This window comes from Neofelis nebulosa, chromosome 4 (assembly GCF_028018385.1).
Source record: "Neofelis nebulosa isolate mNeoNeb1 chromosome 4, mNeoNeb1.pri, whole genome shotgun sequence".
Lineage (NCBI taxonomy): Eukaryota > Metazoa > Chordata > Mammalia > Carnivora > Felidae > Neofelis > Neofelis nebulosa.
The window spans coordinates 95,393,843-95,416,885 of NC_080785.1; the positions used below are offsets into that span (position 1 = coordinate 95,393,843).

At 45.6% G+C, this 23,043-nt stretch overlaps 1 protein-coding gene and 1 long non-coding RNA gene across 11 annotated transcripts in view; one reads left to right on the forward strand and one right to left on the reverse strand.

The window, feature by feature from the left end:
- POU6F2 (POU class 6 homeobox 2) overlaps window positions 1–23,043 on the forward strand; it is a 495,570-nt gene that overhangs the window by 444,791 nt on the left and 27,736 nt on the right. For all 8 annotated transcript variants that reach the window (XM_058725457.1, XM_058725452.1, XM_058725455.1 and 5 more), the window contains one exon: window positions 20,898–21,104. In XM_058725457.1, coding sequence (XP_058581440.1) covers window positions 20,898–21,104 — 207 coding nt within the window. The remainder of the gene's footprint in view (window positions 1–20,897; window positions 21,105–23,043) is intronic.
- The window catches only part of LOC131509585 (uncharacterized), a 139,338-nt gene continuing 124,412 nt past the window's right edge, over window positions 8,118–23,043 (reverse strand). For 2 of the 3 annotated variants that reach the window (XR_009260590.1, XR_009260587.1), the window contains one exon: window positions 8,118–8,472. This is a non-coding gene — a long non-coding RNA (uncharacterized LOC131509585). Of the gene's footprint in view, window positions 8,473–16,801; window positions 17,855–23,043 lie in introns of those variants that run through there. The other variant, XR_009260588.1, reaches the window with a different exon arrangement.

Below are 23,043 nucleotides of genomic sequence, written 5' to 3' on the forward strand. Positions count from 1 at the left end.
CAGAATACCATTTTTAATACAAACAGTACAGTATATTGCTTAGACATTTTGCATAACTAAGAATCAAACATGGTTTGTTGAAAATACAGGGTAGGTGTCTGCATATTCTTCCCCAAATATAAACAGAACAATCTATTTAGGTAATGGTTTTGGCCATGTTTTTAAACCCAAACTCAAAACAGTCTGACAAAGGATTTTATTTTCCCCTTTGCAAATATCACTATACAAAGTCTTAAAAAGTGTAAAAATTCAATCACATGCACTGGAATACACTTCAAATAAGCTTCTTTTTTTTTTTTTGTCGCATTTTTTAACACTTTTTAAATCAGCTCTTTCTAGAGACTCGGAAAGAAATGTTCATGGGGTTAGTAATATAAGAATTTTACCCTGGCTTCATCTCAGTAATAAAGATGAAACAGTAGCAACAATAAACAACCTCGATCTTTCTACTAACATATCAAATTTCCCCTTTGAGCCCAATTGAGAGCTTTATTTCCTCATTTCGAAAGAGGCCATTGCATTAAAGCAGCGTCTCCCTAAGTGTGCGCCTTGGAAATGAACGAGCCCTTGGAGATGGCGCACAAACCAGGGTTCCCCGGGCTGGACGCCGGGTGGCGCCGCCGCCCCTGGCGCCGCCGCTGATGTGTTCGGATGGGGCCGGGCAATTCTGTTGTGACGCGCCGCGGACCCCCTTTAACTTTTCCTGATCCTGCTTTCCCCAGACTTCCTGTCCGCAACATTTAGTAGAGTTGACGTCGGCAAAGCGCACTTCGGGAAATGCTGCGGGAAGTCACTTCCTATCCACGCTTTGGATCGTGTGATAATGATTTAAATCGGAAAGGAGCCCCCTCCTGGGATTTGCGCGCTGAGGTCCGGAGGGCGCGCACACACCTGGGAGCGCGTTTGCGGGGAGCAGGTGGACAGCGCGGCTCTGCCCCCGGGGCTGTGCTGACAGCGCTAGGGCCAGTCCCCCGGCCCCCGCTGGGACGCTCTCCCCCGAGCTACAGGTCAGGGCTGGAGTGGAGGGTGCCGGCTGGTGGGGGGGGGGGGGGGGGGGGGGGGGGAGTGACCCGAGGCCTGGCCCTCGGGTCCTGGGTCCTCGCCCTTCTGAGGAGTGGGGCTCCCTGGACGGTAAACGGCGCTAATGAGCCCTGATGGCCCAGGGCTCCGCAGTGATTTCGCGGGAGGTGAATTTGACGGGAAGCCTCGCTTCTGGCGCGGCTCGGCTGCTGACACGTAGGACGTAACCGGGTCTCAGAGCCGGTCAACGCCAGCAGCAGAAGCGTGCTCTGTCCCTCATCATGACAGCCAAATGTTCAGCCCAGACCTTCGCTGCCCTACCAGAGGTCGCTCCAACCCCCGCCCCGCGCTCTCCTTCTTGCCCCCATTTTTAAAATGAAAGGGTTAATCCCGTTAATGCCATCAACCCAAAGAGCTGGCCAACTTGAAGAACCAAAAATAAAGCATCCTCTGAACTCTTTCTCCCTACTCACCACGCCTCAGGGCAACCTGTCCTGGGCAATTAAAGGGGTGGCCAAAAATACACAATTAAAAAAAATAAAATCTCAGTTTAGGAGATTTTCCCTGCAGAATGAGTCAGGAGAGAACCAAGCTCTCTCTTATCTAAAGCAGAATTTTGGATTGTGGTGCTGTTGCTTCCTTTCCCCCCCCCCCCCCCCCCCGCCTCTAACCCCTACATTAAAAAAAAAAAAATCTTCATCTATGAGTATTTCGTTTTCCTGGGAATACGGAAATGTGTCCTTGTGTAGGCTCCTCAGTAGAGACTGGGCACATCCTTTGTGGCTAAATAGGAAAGAGGCCAGTTAACTAACGCAGCAACCTAATTAACAGCTGTAATTCTAAACAGGTAACAGTTACCAACCACATGCCATGCACAGAGGGCGCCCTCAGAGCTCCTCTGACTTCTCACATCTTGGTTTCACTAGCGTGGTGAAACAAAATACTACCACCTAATGCTCATGCAGCTTGTTTCAGTGTGCGAAGTTCTAGACCCATGTGAGTTCTTAGAAGAGCCCCAGGGTTAGCTGAACATTCCTTCAGGCTAAGTGGTTTCTAGAAAAAGAATCATGGAATCGATGACATCTCCCAGGCACTGAGCCTTCACCATGGGGCTGGTATCATCTGTGATTCTGCCAGAGCACTTGACCGTAGTTTGATTACCCTAGCTGTGCACAGGAGCACACTTTTGGGGTGACACCGCTAGGAACTGGGCAGAACTGACATCCGAGCGCGGAGTCCACACCCATCCTCCCACACCACCCTCGCTTGCGTTTAAAGACCTAGGTTCATTTCCTGGATGTTCTCTTAGATAGGTCACAAACTCGCGAAACGTCATCACTCCATCTCCAAATGAGAACTGTAATTCTTGCCCTATCAACCTCAAAGATCTCTGTTGAAGGTATATAAACACATACACTTGAAAACTATTAAAAGCTATACACCTTGCCAAAATATGTTCTTTTAATCAATATTCTCACCGTTACTATTTTTGCTGATCAAAGGAACTGGAGAACTAGGTTCAGGGAAGTCTCTGATAGAGCAATGAGACAATCTTGAAAAAAAAATAAAAAAAGACCTCAGGTCTCCACTTTATCTTGCTGGGGAAAAATCAACCTCAAGGCATCAAGGTCTGGGGGACTAGAGGCCACCTGCCTTCCAGCGTAGCATTCTAGCCATGAGGGAAGAGTGGGTTCTCACCAAAGTGAGATTTTCTGAGCCAAACAGGAAAATCTGTCTCAGTGACTCTTCAGTTGGGGTTTTTTGTAGTATCACACAGCAAAATGATTTGGGAATTGAGGAAGTTCCCAAAGTGACAAGGCCTTCTACATTTCTATATCCTTCCCTTTGGAAGCCATCCTTCTAAAGAAGTAAGCCCTTCCAAAGAAAAAGAGAACTATCTAATACTGTATTATGAGTCTAAGAAACCACTGATGTTATGTTATACCATCAATTTAAGAACAGCTTTTTCTGAATGCAAGAAAATACTACCACTTTTTTTTATGTTTATTTTTTGAGAGAGAGGGAGGGAGGGAGGGAGAGAGAGTGTGCGTGCATGAGATGGGAGGGACAGAGAGAGAGGGAGACACAGGATCCAATGCAGGCTCCCGACTGTCAGTGCTGAGCCCGCCAGATGCAGGGCCCAAACCCCAACCATGAGACCTTGACCTGAGCCAAATTCAGGAGTCAGATGCTTAACTGACTGAGCCACCCAGGCACCCCCAAAATGCTACCACCTTAAACAGATATATCAGTTGTTAGGGCAACCTAATTTCACAAATATTAAAAATAGGAAAAAGATGTGGGAGTCCTATAATTGAGGAAATATGTTATTTATTTGATAAATAACCTTAACCAAATCCAATGTCAAAAAGACTGTACTGTGGGCTGTACAGTAACAAGTCAAGGATGGAAGTGAAAACTATTTATGTCTCAGTTTTCCCAACTAGAGAATGAAAATTAGACTTGATTTGGGGCTGAGGATAAGGAAAGAGGCAGTACTGAATTTTGACCCAGCTTCCCTAGAGCAACACTAACTTTTTTAGCGAACAATTTTTATGGTTAAGCAGAACATTATTAGAGAGGGACAACCTTCCATTCACATGTGAGATGCATTCAACCTCTAAATAAATGTCCACTGGACCGTTTAATACACCATATGCCCAAAGAGGCACCCCAACTTTCTTGTTGACATTATGCATTCTTCTTCTGTTTTTTTTTTAATTTTTTAGTCTTTATTTTTGAGAGAGAGAGAGAGAGCATGAGCAGGGGAGGAACAGAGAGAGAGGGAGACACAGAATCCAAAGCAGGCTCCAGACTCCGAGCTGTCATGTCAGCACAGACCCCAACGTGGGGCTCAAACTCATGAGCCGTGAGATCATGACCTAAGCCAAAGTCGGATGTTTAACCAACTGAAGCACCCAGATGCTTCATCATGATGCATTCTTCTTAGATACGTGGGCAACATTCCTCAATCATACACCAATAAGGGAGAAATGAGAAATAGATCAGAAATAGGTAAGAACGGAAAAGTCACAGCTCAGAACAGCAAGAGGAGCCAGGTTCAAGTTCAAACATACAGAAGTAGGCCTTGGCACAATCCGATTGAACTTAATGCATTAGCCATAGAATGTTGCTCCGAACTGCTGTTCGTCTCCTCCACTAACCTTGTCTATCTTACAAAAATAACAATAGAAGTAGATCCTAAGAAGACGTCGTAAGTTGGAGGACACAGAATGACAGTAAAGTCAGGATGGGATACAACTTAGAAGTGAATGGCATCAATCACGCCCCACGCCAAGGGCACACACACAAAAACACATTACACATTCCCTTGCTCTGCCACTTGTCAATAGATATTCACAACCGCCCAGTCTCTCAGAGTTACAGAGGTGGACAGTGCGATGGTCCACATGCTCACGTGGAAGGCACCCGCGGTCAACGGCACAGGCGTTGAAGTTAGACACCAACCCCAAGCAAGGCAGCTAGCCTTCCTCGGCTGTGGTTCTCACTTCCACGCACTGACGACGTATCTTTCCCTCAGGGTTATTAGAGGGATTAGTGCTAACGGTAATAAAATTCATAAATTCCTGCCGTCGATTGCACGCTTTCTGCATACCAAAGAGTGCTTAGCATTCGATATATTATTTCATATCACCATTGCACAGCCATGGAATATGGTTTATCCCTATTGTACAGATTAAGAAACTTCTAAGAGCACCCAGCTGGAAATGGCAGGATCCAAACTCAGTTGTGTCTGATACCAGAGATCGCTCTCAGTCACTGTGCTCTAATAATAGTTTAAAACTTTTTGCTTCCGTCACTGATGTATCCCAAGTGGCTAGAATAATACCTGGCCTACATTAAGCATAGACACAGTAATAAAATCTGTGGAGGAAATGAATAGAGCATTTCATATACGCTAATATGCTATTCAACAAGCACCTCACATACATTCATCATTTCATTTCATTCTTACACTGATCGTGCACCATTATCTCTAATTTACAGCTGAGGAAACAGGGGTTCAGAAAAGTTAACCAGCTTCCCGGGCCACCCAGTTAGCAAGGGGGAGAGTCTGGACTCGAGGCCACACGTGGCTGCTTCGAAGCGGGGCTTTCCTCTGAGTGAAACTGCTCTCAGCCTCACGGAAATAAGTGCCTAATACCGTGCCTGCCATATAGCAGCCTTTCCATAAAGACCACGTGCTCCTTACCTCTCTATATTTTAATCCACTTAGGGTGGCTGATCTAAGGTAGAGTCTGTTTATTATATCGAAGTTTTATATGGAAATGCTTTTAAGGATCCAGTGTTACTGTACCTGATGAAAATGGCATTGTCTACTTACTTAACTTTCTTCAGTTTTCCAAACCACTAATGTTTCAGCATTGTTGGAAGGAGTAAAAGTAATAAAGGATGTTAAATGCTTGGCACAGCCCTGGCGCTTAGTGAGAAGCAAGCGAGGCCCGCCTCTCCCGTCTCACTCCCTTGACCACGTGCGTCTTAGAACCCATGGTCACTCCGGCATGTAGAGGGCTAGGCTGACGATTTTGAGTCTGATGCCCACACCATTCGTAACAGGTGAAGCCAGCTCCCTTGGCTGGGCGATGACTAGTTTGCCTCTCTAACATGATTGTGTGGCTGCTGGACACGTAGCATCCACTTTTCCTTTTAAGAAAACGTTGCACTTCATTTCATCAAAAGGCAGGGCCACCAGAGTATTACCCGCTGGGTTCATTTAACTATGTTCGTTTCCTTGATGCTCTAGAATAAAAAGCATTTCCATCTACCTTCAATAAATCTGCAGGTGATGTTAGCAAGCTCTCCCAGGCAACCAAAAGGAAGAGATGGAGTGATGTGTGCAGCCAGAAAAAACAAAAATCTGTTTCAAATTCACATGGAGTTTGAGGGTTTGATTGCAAGTGGATTTTAATGTAGGATTTTTCAGTATCATTGAATTATAAAAGAACTATTTAATTTTTTAATATAAAGAGTAACATCCTTAAGACGAAGGGAACTTAAATCAATTACATTTAAAAGGTGATATTCATGGAGCGCCTGGGTAAATCAGTGTGTTAAGCTTCTGGCTCTTGATCTCAGATCAGGTCATGATCTCTTGGTTTGTGAGTTTGAGCCCCACATTGGGCTCTGCGCTGAGAGGGCAGAGCCTACTTGGGTTCTCTCTTTCCCTCTGTTTCTGCCCTGCTTGCGTTCTAAATCTCCCTCTCAGAATAAAAAAATAAACATTAAAAAAATAAAAAATAAAAGGAGATTTGCAAATTACTTAGGTGAACACAAAAGGAAGTGACATGCATTCTGAGAACTCATTTTGATTTTTTGAGATCACAAAATCATATACATTTAAAAATATTATTTATTTATTTATTTATTTATTTATTTATGTTTTTATTTGAGAGAGAGAGAGAGAAAGCGAGCGGGGAAGGGCAGAGATAGAGACACAGAATCTGAAGCAGGTTCCAGGCTCCGAGCTGTTAGCACAGAGCCCAACACAGGGCTCGAACTCACAAACTGTGAGATCGTCACCTCAGCCGAAATTGGATGCTCAATCAACTGAGCCACCCAGACGCCCCTACATTTAAAAATATTTTTAAAAGTCGAGTTCCTGCTCCTCTCAGCTCACACAGCGATAAGACAGTAGAAATGGGGATAGTGTTGATGGTTTTAAGTATCTAGATTTGTTCCTGCTATCTAGAACCTAGATGAATCAGAAAGTACTAAGGACTTATCCTTCTCAGAAGGCAGATCCGATACCAAGACTATTGCTAAAAATGCCCTAAATTTTTTAGAGAAGTTAAGTAGATTATCTTATAGTTAGGGATTAATAGTTTTGTGACTAAATGCCTCAATTGTTCTTCAATGTAGGCGTCACTATACCAACTTCTATATTATTTAACAATATATATGTATAGTTTGCATATGATTTCATCTGGCATACAGAATATGTGAAATGTATTTCTGATAAGGCTATCCTTCAAAGAAGCTTTTGAAATTAAAAATTCCAAAATTCATACTGCTGGTATAAATTCTAACATTTTTAAGAATTTTTTTAGAGAGAGAGAGAATGCACGAGCAGGGGAGAAGGGCAGAGGGAAAGAGAAAGAATCCCAAGCAGGCTCCCCACTCAGTGCCAGGCCTGACGTGGGGCTCATTCCCACGACCCTGGGATCATGACCTGAGCCAAAATCAAGAGTTGGAGGCTTAAACCGACTGAGCCACCCAGGGACCCCTAAATTATAAACTATTGAGCTTAGAACAGGTCAGTTTAAAAATCAGTAGAGTGGTGGTTTATTCACAATGATAAATTACATTTTTCCAGGACCAAGTGTGAGGTGCTAGAGTACACACACACACACACACACACACACGGACATCTAAAATAGGAAGCCCAGAACTATGAGACACCAAGATAGGATGAGTTCAGTGGCCCTTTCCAATTACATCCATTCAAACCTGCCTGCTGGTTAGGGGTAAGAAGGCAGACTGGTCACCTCTGAAAATGAGGATGCCATTTTATGAGAAAAATTCATCAGCATCATTCTAATGAGTTATGGTCTTTGTTGTGAGAAATGAGAAATGCCATGGTCTCACCCTAAAGAACACTAAAAAAGCATTACAAAGAGGAAATTGAAAAAGTAATATATGTTACGGTGATGAGAACAACTTTTTTTCTGATTGAACAGATAGATAAATATTGCAAGCAAAGATCAAAATACATTTAATTTTGCCACAACAATGGATATTTTCTTCACAAAAAGCTTATGAATCATCCTGGACTCATGGGCCCCAGACGGGGATAAACAGATGCATCTTTAATGACTCTTGGAGTGGTTTCATTCCCCACCCTTCTTTTTTTTTTCGATGCTTGTTTTGTTGTTTATATTAATTTAAATTTAGTTTTGCAGGATGAATGCCCCACAGCACTAGGTGATTCTAAATATGGGCAGCACTTTCTTGAGCAATTGCCAAACCTTTCCTTCACCAGTTCCAACTGCTCCAAAGAACCTAGAATATTGGAGAACACTGGTCCCCGATTGAGGGTTTTTTTTGTTCTCATTGCTATTGCTTTCTTTTTCCGCCCCCCCCCCTCCCATCTGGGAAGAAATATAAACTATACAGTTCATAGGTCCGGGGCTTCATTTAGGGATGTTTACTAAAGCTTCTAAGGACCAAGGCTGAGTCACACTAAAAGGTGTTCTCCCAAGCAATAAATAACATTAATCTGATTTAGTCCCTTAATCTGGCATCGGCAGGCAGAAGCAGAAATACTTCCCCACGCGCTAGGTGTTTTTTGCTGGTATTAAAACTTACAGTCTTAGGCAAAGCCATATAAAATCTTGCAAAAGTTGGCCTTTCTGCAAAATGATGGCTTCACGACAGTTATGATCCTCTTTTGAAGGGATAGATAATGTTTTAGGAATTCCTTAGTGTTGGCAGCTGCAAAGAAATAAATAGTAGTCAGAGTTTAATTTGTAGTCATTAGGGGACAAGGGGAAGCGATCGTGAAAGAACAGATGTTTCCAGTTCATCCTTAAGAATTCGTCTCTGCTATCTGTCACGTGGAACATCCTGCAGGACAAACATACTGACTCTTAAAACAGAATTGTAAAACCTCTTCAGAGACCTGGAAATTGGAGCATTACATCACATTCAGCAACATTTCCATTTCCTACCATTGACAATAAAGTGAGAGGCCACAATCTGACACCAAGGCCACAATGGCTTGACGGCAGTTGCTTTTGTAGGAGATGTCACGCGTGCCCTTGTTACAAATTTGCCATGGATTGAACCACGCATTTTTTAAAATTCCAATGAGGATTCTATAGATAGGAAAGTTGTACCACATTCTTAGACGAAGAGGGAGGGAGCTTTGTGAGAGCGCGGTGGAACTGAGCCCTCGTTTACCACAAAATGAATTCATCCGGATCCTGGTAGTGGAATCAAGACGGCAGATATGTTACGATTGTGCTGTGGCCCTTGAGGAGGAACATCGTTCTATGCAAACAGAAGGTCACTCCCCACTGTGTGCCTGTCATTCTTACTCTCCAGTGGGAAACCAGCAGTTTCAGTGTATGTTCTTGGGGACCAGAGGTCCCGATGGATCTACTTCGAGCTATTCCCCTGATTGCCACCTGACTTCTTCAGGCATTAAAACCAGCAAATCACTTTACAATCAAAGTGATTTTATTTTGGGGCGCCTGGGTGGCTCAGTCTGTCAAGCGTCCAACTTCGGTTCACGTCATGATCTCGCGGTCCGTGAGTTTGAGCCCCGCGTCGGGCTCTGTGCTGACAGCTCAGAGCCTGGAGCCTGTTTCAGATTCTGTGTCTTCCTCTCTCTCTGCCCCTCCCCTGTTCATGCTCTGTCTCTCTCTGGCTCAAAAATAAATAAACGTTAAAAAAAAATTTTTTTTTTTAATTTTTTTTAATTAAAAAAAAGTGATTTTATTTTATTTTTTTCCAATACATGAAATTCAAAGTGATTTTAAAACAAAATTTAGGGTCATCAGATATTTTTCAGACTCCCCAAAGCTAGAATAGTGCCTGGCACAGAGTGGGTGCTCATTAGTGGGATGTAGAAATCAAATTTTAATAATACTGGCCTTCTTCTAAGATTAAACAAAAACACCTGCTACTTTTCAGGAGGAAATAAAAACCACTTGCAATGAAGGGTGAATTCAGCTGTCCAGTGAGCATGCAAATAGTCAGTCCTCAAAAGCAGGGACCGCGGGAGATCACCTCAAGCCACCGATAACTGCAACTGTTTTCCCAGAAGGAGAAAAGAGCTTGCAGGACTCATCAATGGCAGGGGTTTTAGCATTATATAATTGGTGCCATCTTGACCGTCCCGCCCACTGGGAACCTGGGCTTTCTTCCTCATTGGCAGGTTGCTGATGCCAGAGGCAGCAAGATTTACAGAATGTTCTTGTTAATCCAAAAAGATAGGATTTTCACAAATTCAGATGGCTGGGTGATATCCCAGTCTTCTACCTGACAACAGGTGGTATGACCTAGTGCTGGGCACACAGCGGGCCCCCGAAACGATTTGCAGAGTGAGCGAGTGGATATGTAAGGGATCAGTTTGTGCATGAAGCAAATCCATGAATAAAACAACACCCTTAATTTTGAAGCCATTCACAGTAAAGCAGAAATGTTCAATTGCCTGGCTTTTCCAGACAAAGTTGAAGAGCTTTTATCCCTTTGCTAGAATCATCTACAGTTACCCCCCATCCTCCACTCTTTTTGACAGTGAATGTGGCCAATATGTTTGTATTATCTCTTCATACAAATATACTTTCAATATGTAAAATATTAATATTTGTATGAACACCCAAACTCATTTACTCAAAGCCTTTGAGTATATACTAACCATAAGTGATAAATTTCCAAGGAATGGTCATGAACTAAAGTGGCAAGTTCTCTGTCCATTTCCAAAAGAATCTCTCCAAATTTCACTTCCCTTGCCTAAGGAAAATGGCATCTAGTGCTGAAGAGTCTTTTTATTTGGGCTTTTCTGGGAGAACCTTTTCTGTATCACTGGGTATTTCTTTCCAGTCATAGATAAAGCCAGTCCACTTTTGATTCCACATCATGCCCAATCAAACCTTGAGCTAATATCTTGCAAAATTGACTCTCTCCTCTTTTGTCTTCCTCATGCCTCCTTCTAGTTAAGTAAATGCAGAGTGGTAGAGGAAAAACAGAACCATGGAGAAATAAAGAACTCCCAAAGAATCCAGAGCTTACCTATATCTATCATTTAGTAGAGTAGAATAAACCTATCACGCAGATACAATTTGAAAACTTGGGTTGAAGGTGGACACCTATACTAAGTTCGAGAAAAGGATTCATTTCCTGGACACTGAGCCCTGCCCACCAGTCACTGCAAGAATAATCCATACTGGCAATTCCAATGACTCCACTTAGTTCTTATCTCAACATACGATCATCTTGTGCACGTTTAATTTAGTCTTTTGATTATACTCTGGATCAAAATTAGTATTCTGTCAATGTTTCCTAATGCTTGAGTGGGAACCCAAATAAAAGAGAAATAGAAAATGTCACATTTAGAGGTGCCTAGGTGACTCAGTTGGTTAAGCATCCAACTTTGGCTCAGGTCATGATCTCACGGTTTGTGGGTTTGAGCCCCGCGTCGGGCTCTGTGCTAACAGCTCAGAGCCCGGAGCCTGCTTCCGATTCTGTGTCTCCCCTTCACTGTCCCTCCCCTGCTCACACTCTGTGTGTGTCTCTCTCTGTCTCAAAAATAAATAAACTTACAAAAAATTGTAATGCCACATTTACAGTAAAATATGCAAGAACAGGTATTACAATGCATCTTAAAATGAAAAATTCACAACAACAACAACAACAAAAAACCCCACCACACCTGCATTCAGAGTATGGAGTGTGCCAGATTCAGTTGTAGTGTTACTATAATAGGAACTGTCAACAGTTCAGAACGTGGCTGCGGCTGCTAACTTCGTTTTGCCAAAGGACTCAAGAAGGATTCAGGTCCAATAAGAATGATCATTGTATCAACTGAGTTGACTCTTACCTGGGAGACCTGTCAGCTCTCTGAGATGTGGAGTTTCTTCCACAATGTTTGCTGCTACTGGGCCGCATAACCAGGGTTCCGGCCGTGCTCTATAAGCAAATCATTCCTATAAGACATCTTTGGAATTGACATGATTTTTCCTGCCTTAGATCATTAGGATCGAGTGGGATCCTTTTCCCCCCTGCCTTATCATTTGGAATTGGAAAACAAAGGCCTAGCCATTAGATTTTTTCTGTCTTCACAATTAAAGACAGTGTTTGAGAGTGGGCTTGGGAGTTTGGGGTAGGCTTGTGCTAATTAAAGAGAAGAGAACAAATGGAGACCCATAATGCACATCTTTATCGTACCTTATAAATACCGCTGATCACTGATGAGAATAATCTTGCTAAGATACTGCCAAAAGACTATGTCAAAACTCCTCCTGACTCTTCTGACCTTCCCTTGTGTTTGGTATATTACTGTTTTCTCCTTTGGTGGGCACTGGATTTCCCTGTGGTTGTTTTTAGGTTTTCAAAGCTTCAGTAGAATTTCAGCAGCAAAGGCCTGGCAATAGTTTCCATTTTCAAGTGGGTGGAAACTTCCACAATTAATGTTACACCTAGAGGCAACTACCTCCCCAAACTAAACTGAATTCATAGTTTATGGGAAAGTGTCTATTCTGCTCACAATTTTAAATCCTCCCGTGAGTAGCTTGATAAATCCTCTCTTCTCTCCCAAATCTCTTTCTTGCCTTCATTTCTCCTTTCCCTTCCAAGCATTCTTAGTTAATAAAGTCCTGTGTCCCCTAATTATTCACCCTTAATGGTTAAGGTAAAGGCAGTTCGTATCTTTACCTGTTTTTAAAATTATAGATAGGAATGGCTTAGAAAATACTCGTTAGTAGTCATGATTAAGTCGTGTTTATTTTTTTTTAAGTTTATTTTGAGAGAGATAAGGAGAGAGAGCACGTGCATATGCACAAGTGGGGGAGGGGCAGAGAAAGTGGGAAAGAGAGAGAGAGAGAGAGAGAGAGAGAGAGAGAGAGAGAATCCCAAGCAGGCTCTGCACTGTCATCGCAGAGCCTGACGTGGGGCTTGAACTCACAAACCATAAGATCATGACCTGAGCCAAAGTCAATGCTCAACCAACTGAGCCACCCGGCCGCCCCAGGTCATGTTCAATTTATACAAAACCACTTAACCATGGGCCCTAAATGCTAAAACTGGAAGAAAACCAAAGAGACAGTACATTCTTCTCACACGTGCCCCTCACACATTCAGGGCTGAGATAGCCTGAAAGGGTGGGAGAGCAGGATCTCTTCGTCACATGATTGACGGTATCCACCCCCTTCCCACAAAGTTGGGGAAAGAGGACAGAACGATATAAGCATCAGAGCCTCTCACTGTCTCTGTCAACCTTCTCAGTGGCCACAGGCCATCCCATCCCCTTGGATTTACATGCAGGCTCTTGCCCCACTACTTCTCTTAGGCACTCAGGGAAACGCAGTCTTCTACGGTGACTGTAATCTGGTCCCTCTGTCTTTCCCTGTTGGAATGATTCTCCTCTCTTCAGCTGGCTCTGTTCCTGACAGGCTGAGGTGGGAAGCAGACAGATGGACATAAAAATGGCCTTTTTTTAAGTGAACTGTCGTGAGAAGGCCTCTGCTCTCTGGGCCAACAGATGGCTCAAGCCAGCAGTCTCGTGAGGTCTTCTGAGGCCCAGTTGGAACCTTCCAAGGGCACATGGCTATAGGCAATGTGTTTTCCTCCAGCTGCACACTCCCCTGTCAGGGATTAGTTTTCTCCAGTCCACTCTTTGAGGCTATCTCTGTGATGCTGTCCCAGTACATGTTCCCCAGGGGGTCCTGCAGGACAGGATTTTAAATGGCTCAGACCGGTGATAACGGGTCCAGGGAAACACTCACACGTCTTTGCCTGCTTTCGGTGGGAGGATAGCAAGTGCCAATGCAGCACAGCCCTCTCTCTCTGTAGCTCTCTCTGTGTTTCTCTCTGTCTCTGTCTCTCTCATCCCTCTCCTTTCTCTTCCTTCCTCTTCCTCACTCTTCTTTTTCTCTCTTCCCTTCTCTGCTCAAAAGCACAGCCTCTCACCTTTAGAATCCTCAGGTGTATGTTCCCCAAATGTGAGGGGACAATATTTACTCAGCCACCTTCGTTAACCTGGAGGTGAGAAGAAACTCCCCATGCCCCATGCCCGGGAGTGAGGAAGACACGCAGGATTTCCAAACTTTTCTGCGTCTGTCCTCTGAGATCTGGAATTGTCTGGCTGGTTTTCAGCATACTAGTCTGGTCCCTCCTTGAGAATGCAACATCTACTGAACGTTGGTGCTTCTATGGAAACTTCCAACTTAGCATTCTATTAAACTACTGTCTTCTGTTCTTCATGATAAACTGCTTTCATGGTGAAATCAATATGCAGAAAAATACAAAGGAGCTTACACAAATTAGTGCAAATGCCAGGAGTTACCACACAGGCACGTAAGCAAAATCAAGTTGTGAATGAACATTTATCGAACACCTATTTGGTCAGTCAAGTAGTATACGGTGATTTGTGTACATTACCCTATTTAGTCCTCATAATACCCTCACAAAGTGGACATTATTATTCTCATTTAACAGATGACTATCCTGAGGTTCTAGGAGGTGAAGTAATTTACCAACAATATCCCGCTGGTTAGTGGCAAAGCCTGGGCTTGAACCTGGCCAGTGGGGAATTTTATTCCTCTATATGCATATCCTAAATTTTATTAAGGACATTACCTTCAATGGCTATTAAGATTTTAGAGGAGAGGATTGTTTTTATTGCTGTCATTGCTATCTTTGCAGCATCAGGTTTCATGCAAATTATCCTTCTCTTAATGTGACTGAATGATCCTGACACCTCAAATTCTTCACTCTTGTCTGAGTGTGTTTCCAAAGTTGAAAACCAATAGTAGAGCATCCAGGAGGGATCCTAATCCTAACTGACAGTGGGAAACAGTGGGTAGGTAGGTCTTCCCAGGGGTGGAGCACCTCTCAATACCCATAACACAAGTGTCCAAATGTACACCTTAAATTCTTTTTCAGAGTTGTTCATTAAAGAACTACGTGCCAGCCATTTTTTTTTCACATCGGTCTAAGATAATTTGTCTCACATCCTGGACTTCAACGATGCCACCTTGAGACACATTGCCATTCCCTATGCCCATACCCAAGCCAGACATTGTTAATCACTGGTGATGCTGTTTTTTTCCTGAACCTTAGAACCTTCAGAGTTCGAGGAAGCCATGGCCAACTGATTGGCGTTGCCTGCAAGATTAAATCCAATTGTCTTTGGTTGAAGTGTCTTCCTCTACTGAAGCTCATCGGCTTCCCTTCATGCCTTTCTCATTCTCTGGTTCAGGTTCTCTGCTAAAGCTCCTCTCAACATCCACACCTCTCTTTTTCCCCATCTTGGACAGAACCAAATGCCGGGAGGCATGAGTTTGCATCTTGGAAAAATCAATTTTGTTTGGGGAATCATTGTATTCTCCTACTTGTCCTGGAATCAGCATCCTAACCAGAGCTGCCAGAATAATTCTAAGTGGGTTTAACCTTACAACAGGAGCACAGTGAGACTAAACTCAATGTGTTGTATAAAGACAAAACCATCCCTTAAAGAAAGAGACAGAATGGCTGTTGCCAGTCCAGAAAGAAGGGGAAGATGATGGGCTGTTTCCGTCCTGGTGATCGCTCACACCAGCTCCCTCGCTCTCCAGTGCTCTTTGTTCAATGCTGGTGTTAACAAAAGCCTCTTGACCAAAAAGTGCTGAGGTTACACAAATATTTGGCAAAGGATTGTCCCTGCTGATGGATTGGAGATGCTGAGAAAGTCACCGATTTACAACGTTGACGGATTTCCTCTTCTTAAAGATATGAGCAACAAAATTACTTGTCAATTTGACATCTGCAAACACATTCTCCGTCGCAGAGTTTAACAGCATGTCATAGACAATTACGACATGTGGCCCATCAGACGACTTGTCTGGGTGCCCGGGGCTTCTGTGATTCCACCCTCAGCTGCTGCTGATGACACTACATGCGGGCAGCGAATAAATTCAGGGCATGTTACCCTCCATCAGTTCAAATCCATCCCTACTGAGTACCTCAGCCAACCTGAAGTCCATAAGGGCACGGTAATGTAACGCGGTGACCCTGAATTGCTGAGATTTGCTACAGTCCCAAGATCATCTTTATGATGGCTAAAGTCAGAATTGTGGCTGAATTAACAACAGTCACTGTTGTGTGTAAGCCACCCCAATTTTTATGGAAACAGGGATACACGTGCTGTTTTACACCAGTGGCCATCTTAACGATATTTTTTAGGTGGTCTTGTGACACAGGCTTTATTCTCAGTTTTGGTTTATGCTCCCAACTCCTCTAAGGAGAAAGCCAAGGGGACATGAGCAGCAACCACCAAATAAGTCCCCTGTCAGAGAGGGCAGAACTCCTTTAGGTCGAAAGTTATCATTCCAGTACCAGTAAGGGCCTCGGCCTGGTTAGAGCATTCATCAGAGATGAGTCATTACTGTGAGAGCAGGGGCAAAGACATCGGGGATCATCGCAAACGATGCCTGAGCTGTTTGCTGTGGGATTGATGGGGCAATAACTTCACTCACAAATTTCTAATGTTGCAACCTAGGCATAAAGTAGGCCATGCTTTTTGAATTGAGGTGGAAGTCCACAAATCCAGCCACCCCCACGTCAAGGATTCATGGGGGCATTTTGCGTCACACTTGGACACCTACGATAGCAGCGTAGCAACTGATCTGTGGTCCGTAGTCTCTCACCACTTCAGTCCATTCTCTCCACACCTTTGTGTTCCTCCCCACCCCTCAAAAACCATCACTGAAGCCCCTGACCCAGGAATTGGACCCTTCCCTGGCAACCTGTCCCTGCTCCACTGTTTCAACCCTCTTGCTTGAAAACTAGTCAATGCCTCATCCCCCAAGTTTCTCACCTCCAGCTGGTCTCTTGTTTGGAGTAGGTTCTCCACTTTGCCAAATCCCACCCAACCCTCAAGACTCTGCCCCACCCCCATTTCTTCCATCAGGTCTTCCGACCACCCTCATCGTTCTTCCTCTGATATCACTCATTCATTCCTAATAGTTCTTTGAGCACCCACCAGAAGGATATATAGACTCTTTTTTTTAATATTTTTTTATGTTTATTTTTATTTTTGAGAGAGACAGAGACAGAGACAGAGCGTGAGTAGGGGAGGGGCAGAGAGACAGAGGGAGACATAGAATCCGAAGCAGGTTCCAGGCTCTGAGCTGTCAGCGCAGAGCCCGATGCGGGGCTTGAACTCACGAACCGTGAGATCAATGACCTGAGCCAAAGTCAGATGCTTAATGGACTGAGCCACCCAGGTGCCCCAAGAGATTCTTTTTTTTCTTACTTTATTGATTTATTTTGAGAGAGAGAGAGAGAGAGAGAGAGCGCTCAGGGAGAGACAGACAAAGAGGGAAACAGAGAATCCCAAGCAGGCTCCACGCTGTCAGCGCAGAGCCCAACCCACGGCTTGAACTCACGAACAGTGAGATTATGACCTAAGCCAAAATCAAGAGTCAGATGCTTCACCGACTGAGCCACCCAGGTGCCCCCTGGATACAGAGATTCTTATTGGATAGTCCCTGCCACTTTGTGGCACATATCATTTCTCTGTCGAATTGTTAGAATCTTGGCATGTGATGTACCTGTCTTCTTGCTTCCTCCTCTGCCCCCAACTGTATCTTCTTGGTGTCCTCCATGGTGTATGACACCATACTCTAGGTAGAGAAGGGTCCACACCCGTTAGTTTGTGCCACCAGAGTCTTCAGCATCTGCTAGGAGAGCTGGAAGTTCTCTTGTGCAACTGATGCCTTGCTCAGGAGTCGCAGCCTGCTGGCCTCGTTGGCTCAGTGACACATCCTTCCATCAGGAAATCCTTAGCACTGGGAGCCAGAAGCTCAAACTCGAAAGGCTGGTCTTAGGGCCTCGCATGTCTCAGAAGCATCCTCTCTCTCTTTGCCCTCGAGTCAGAGCTCCCCTAACACCAAACATCAGTTTTAATTTCCGGATTCACTTGGCATACGTGCAGATATGGATATTTCCCTTGACTAGCAAAAGGCCTTTAATTTAAAGTACAATTTCTACAAGTAAAATCGCCAGTTTTGGGCAAGGGCCAAAAGCCTCACACCATGGCTGCTCAGGCGTCTCTGGCTTCCTTATGGAGATCTCTCTGGAGTCAGGCTCCCAGGTGGCATCTGGGTGAGATCTGTGGAAACGCCGAGAGGAATCGGAGCCAACCCAAGCAGAATAGGCACGTCTGGGAATTTTTAGACGACACAGTGTGTGATCCTCTCTACCCACCACAAATGGGAGATAGTTAAAATCAGCATGTGGTAGTGTACTGGGGAATATTAGAAAACTCGCCATGACGGGGCGCCTGGGTGGCTCAGTGGGTTAAGCGTCTGACTCTTGATTTCGGCTCAGGTCACGATCTCACGGTTAGTGGGTTGGAGCCCCTCAGTGGGCTCTGTGCTGACAGTGTGGTGCCTGCTTGGGATTCTCTCTCTCCCCCTCCCCTGCTCATATGCTCTCTCTCTTTTTCAAAATAAATAAACTTAGGGAAAAACTCCCACAATGCACTGCCAAGTTTTTGACATGCTGAGATGGTCGCCCCAGCGCCCCTGCAAGGGGAACAAAAACGAGAAACCCATGGCTTCACAGAACGCTGCCCACCCCCGCCCCCCACCTGGCAGCCAAACCCTCCTTATTAAAGGTCCTCGCAGTCATGCAGTTCCAGATCCCTCTGGCTCGGCCACTAGTGTGCCCTACCCTCAGCAAGTGATGCTGGGGCTCACGAGAGAGAGGAGACGCCAGTGACACCATGTTTTAGCAATGTCGAACACGGTACTGGGAGCGAGGCTGCACTCAGGGGAAAGGCTGGGGGAGTCGTTTGCATTCGCCTTTCTTCTTTCCACCAGGAAAGCAGGCAAAGCGGCTCATTACCGCGAGGCGAGCACAGACTGGTGTCAATCTTCTCGGGGCACAATGCCTCCCAGCCTCTGTGTGCTCTGCAGCTGTCAGGTGCCGCGCCTCGCTCCCAAGCCTTCTCCCGGCTTAGACGCACACTGGCTCCTCAACACGGTGACATCCTGCCTAAAATAGAACCCACAGCCCTGCCCCCTGAATGGAAGCATCCGGCTTCCACAGGCCTTCCAGTGAGGCCGATCCCGTGGGGTGGGGCTTCTCAGGCCTAAGACACGGGGAAGCCAGAGGGGACAGGTGAGCACAGGTGCGGGACAGGGGGCCTGCTCCCCAGACCTCCCGACACTGCCCGTGGAGTCAGAGGAACAGCCTGTGAATCCTGAGCTGCTCAGTGCAAGACCACTCATCAAGAAGGCACTCATGTGCTCTAAAGGACTGATGCGGACCTGACCTTGCAGCACTGATAGGGCGCGTTCAGGGCCATGCTGCGGGCAGGACGTTGCAGGTGCTGCGCTCAGTGAGACTCTGGAGCTGCAGGCTCCCCAGGGACCTGCGCACCTCTCTCGCTCTCCAAGTACCTACTGGATCTTCACTGGCAGTAAGACAACTGCCACCGATACTTAGGATTCACACAGCGGCTCCGGTGGTGCCGCCCCACAGGGGCTTTGGTGGTGGGAACAATGGCCAGTGGGGAGGGGCAGTTTCTCCGTCATCATCTCAGTCACTGAACCGTGCGGGCTTGCGGCTCTTCCGGGGTCCTCGCTGCATCCGGGATCCCGAAGGTAGCTGAGTCTAGACACCATTCATTCCGAAGACATTTACTGAGAACCTATGTCCGAAGCCCTCTTGGAGTACAGTGTGGGCAGGAAACAGAATCATTTATAAACTCAGACCACAGGCAGCCTATTGCCTGGAGGAAAATTGCAAACGGTACACAGTGCCCTCCCTGACAAGCGGGTCCCCTCCCGTGTCCTCCATGTGGTGGGCGCCAGGTGACATAATGGAAGACCAAGCATCCGGGGGCCAGCCGGACCTGGACTCCAGCTCTGTCACTTACAAACTCTTCCATCAGGTGACAGGTAGCCTCCGTGGTCTTATCCACTTAAAGGGGGCAGGACTGATGCCCACTTCATAGCTGTTGTAAGAATGTGGAATGAATGAAACCATATACATGAGAGCACTTCCTGGGACAGTATTATTAATATGTCTTGGTGGCTCCCAGGCCACGTTACCACAGTTCACATCTGGGAGGGGACCCTGCAAGGTGACTCAAAAGATCCTGTGCTGTGCAGGAGGAAGCATCCAACCACTGGTTCCGTGACTCCCCCAGGAGAGTCCATAAGCTGGGGAAACATCGATCATATTTTTGTTTTGCAAGGATTAAATTTGTCCCTAGCAACACACAACTGTGATCTACGTTTCCAGGCCTCAGAGACGCGCCGCACATTTGCTGCCCTGCCCGCTGCTCCCTTTGTCCTTAGCACAGTGACTGGGTCCAGCCGGGCCCCTCCTGCTGGACACTCCACACCATCCCTTCACTGACTACCAGATGCAACAAGAAACCTCTGCCACCGGCCACCGGAGCCTTGAAACTCTAACCCTGAGGACCCAGTGTCAAACCCATTGTTTCAAATGCACGTTTTCAAAATTTCTGTCCTCAGTTGTCATGTCAACTCTATTTTAAGAGTTTCAAACATTTGTTTATGATTCCAGTTCTCTCAAGCCTTCAGAAAGCTGAGGCTCTTGGACTGAGCTGGTAGGCGGCACAGCTGGCAATGGAATCCTGTCTCCCTGACCCCAGAACCTGGGCTCTTGACCACCATGAGCACCAGGATGCCGACGCCCCAGTTCCGGTTGGGATGTCAGGGACTTTGAGCGAGGAGCAGGGTGTTGGTAGAATAGAGGAGAGTGAGGCAGAGGAAAGGGTGTGTGTTTGAAGTGCTCCTGTGGGTTAGGGAATGTGGCTCCCCAGTCAGACGAGGGCCTTGGTTGCCATGAGATGTCCATCTTCTATCTGGTTCTAAGACAAAGTAGACATCTTGCTGCCCCTGGCAGAAATCCCAGGTTTATGCCCTCACTGCAGCTTGATTTTACTTTTAATAAGATGCTTCCCCCTTCCTTCCCATGCACTTCACTCGTGTGCTCATCCCTCCCGCAGACGCTCATGCCCTGCACTGGCTTCCCTACCCACATCTCCAGATGTGTTCACAATCCCTGAATTCGTTCTCGGGAGCCACCTGCAGAAAGCAGGGCGTGAATCGTCTTCGGTTGCATGCGCAGACTCAGGGCAGAGCCCAGCGCCTCACCTTTGGGCCTGTCTCTTGCAGATTATTGGGACCATACCTCTGATGCCGAATCCGGGGCCATCGAGCCAAGCAGCGAGTGGCACTCAAGGCCTGCAAGTGCAGCCCATCACCCCCCAGCTCCTGACCAACGCCCAGGGCCAGATCATTGCCACGGTCATCGGGAACCAGATCCTGCCAGTGATCAACACCCAGGGCATCACGCTCTCACCCATCAAGCCCGGCCAGCAGGTAACCACTCCACATCTCCTTCCCACTCATCTTCTGTTTGGTCTCAGTCAATGGAAGAGTCATTTTTAAATCACAAAATATGGAATCCCTGATCCTACCATCTCAATGATTTTAAAAGGCAAGGCGCTCTTTTTTCATCCTTAGTGAATATGGGTAAGGACTAAGTAGCTCTCTAATCTGAAAATACAAATCTGTTAAATTATAAACAGAGACAGTGGCCTAAAATTCAATAGGGATGTGTTCTTGCTTCGACATTTGTGATACGTAATTTTCAGTTTTTAAAAGGGGTCAAGAAGGAGCCAAGACCATTTATGTCCTAACTGTAAATGAAAAAAAAAAAAAATCACTCCATCGTGCACTAAAGCAGAGAACGTCCTGTAACAGGACAGGTGTGTACAATACACAGAAGTGGGAGTGACACACAGCTTTGTCCAAAGAGTTTTGAGTCCAAAATCTCACAGAGCATTTTGTGAGGACTAAATGAATCAACATAGTGGTTAGTGCCTGGCCCACCATGAGCACTTACATAGTCACGAGGATGGTGATGATCATTTACCCTGCAGCCCCGGGAATCTGTCCAAGGTATTTAAAGAGAGGAATGATATGCTCAGCTTTATTTTTCAAGAAGACAACTCTGGTAGCAGATGGAGGTTGAGCTGTAGTGATGAAATGTCTATTGCAAACAAGCCACTTAGGAGGCGACAGCAAAACACAAAGAAGAATTTATGAAAGCACGTACTGGTAGCTGAAATAAGGGTCTGGATTATAGTAGCGCCCGGGACAGCATCTGAGAGTCACGAGTGCATACATTGTAGCTGAAAACAAATCCAACATCCAGAGAAACCATGACAAGAGAAGGAAGATCAGGAGAGCATGAGGGGCAAGAGAAGAAAGAAAGACAAAGCAAAGGAGTCACTTTGGGAGACATCAGCTTTTAAGGTAGGGAAGATGGAGGGAGAGGTAGAAAAGGTGGCTGGAAAAACAGAAGAGGAATCCGAGCGTAACAATCTAGCATCCAAGAGTGTTTAAAAAGTAGGCAGTGGTTGCAGTGTCAAATGCTACAGGGATGAAATCAGGCAAAGCAATGGAGATACCTTAATCCCTCTGTATCTTTGTTGTACCATTTTAAAGTCTGAATCCACTCTATTTGAAACATTTTGAAACAAGCAGCTGGGGGAGTGAAGAAGCACAAGTTGGGCAAGGCTAAGATCCAGATGTGCAGTTGGAGGATGTGCTAACAAAAGAAAGGTGGTGGGAGGGGAAGACGAATACTCCCAGTGGGTGCAAGACTGAGTAGATGGCCTTGGGAGTTGTTGGAAAACCGTACAATGCAAAGCATCTAGCAAGGAAATAAAATTCAAAGGAAAAAGGAAGAAGAAAGCACTGATAAATTCTTCATCATTCATCTGCAGCAAAGTAAAAGTCTCTCTCCAGAGACCTCGGCCATTTGGCTTCTGATCCAACCACAGGTACATCCCGTTCTTGGTGGCACTCAAAGGCTATGCTTGGAAAATCCATTTGCTTGTTCAATAAAGATTTTTAAAAATCTGTAGATATATATAATTATGGACCACCTACTATTTGTCAGGCACCATACCTGGAAGCTGGGCTGGTCGACATGACAGATAACAAGAGCCTTTCCTTCATGGAGTTCATGATCTAACGAGGAAGATGGACATTCATCAAAGACTCGCACAAATATGTACCTAAGATCCACAGTAAGTGCCATGAGAGAGTAGCAAGGGGATCTATGAGCGTGTCTGGCAAGGAGACCTCGTCCACTGAGGGGCAAACGCCAGGAAAAACCAAGCCAGGTGTGAACTCACTTCCCAGAGACAGAGACTCTGGTCTCATGCCCTTTGGTTCTGCCTCCAAATCTAAATCACTGCTGGGCAGAAGTGGGGGCAAGTTTCCCAACCCCCCCTTTTTCCTCAGCTTA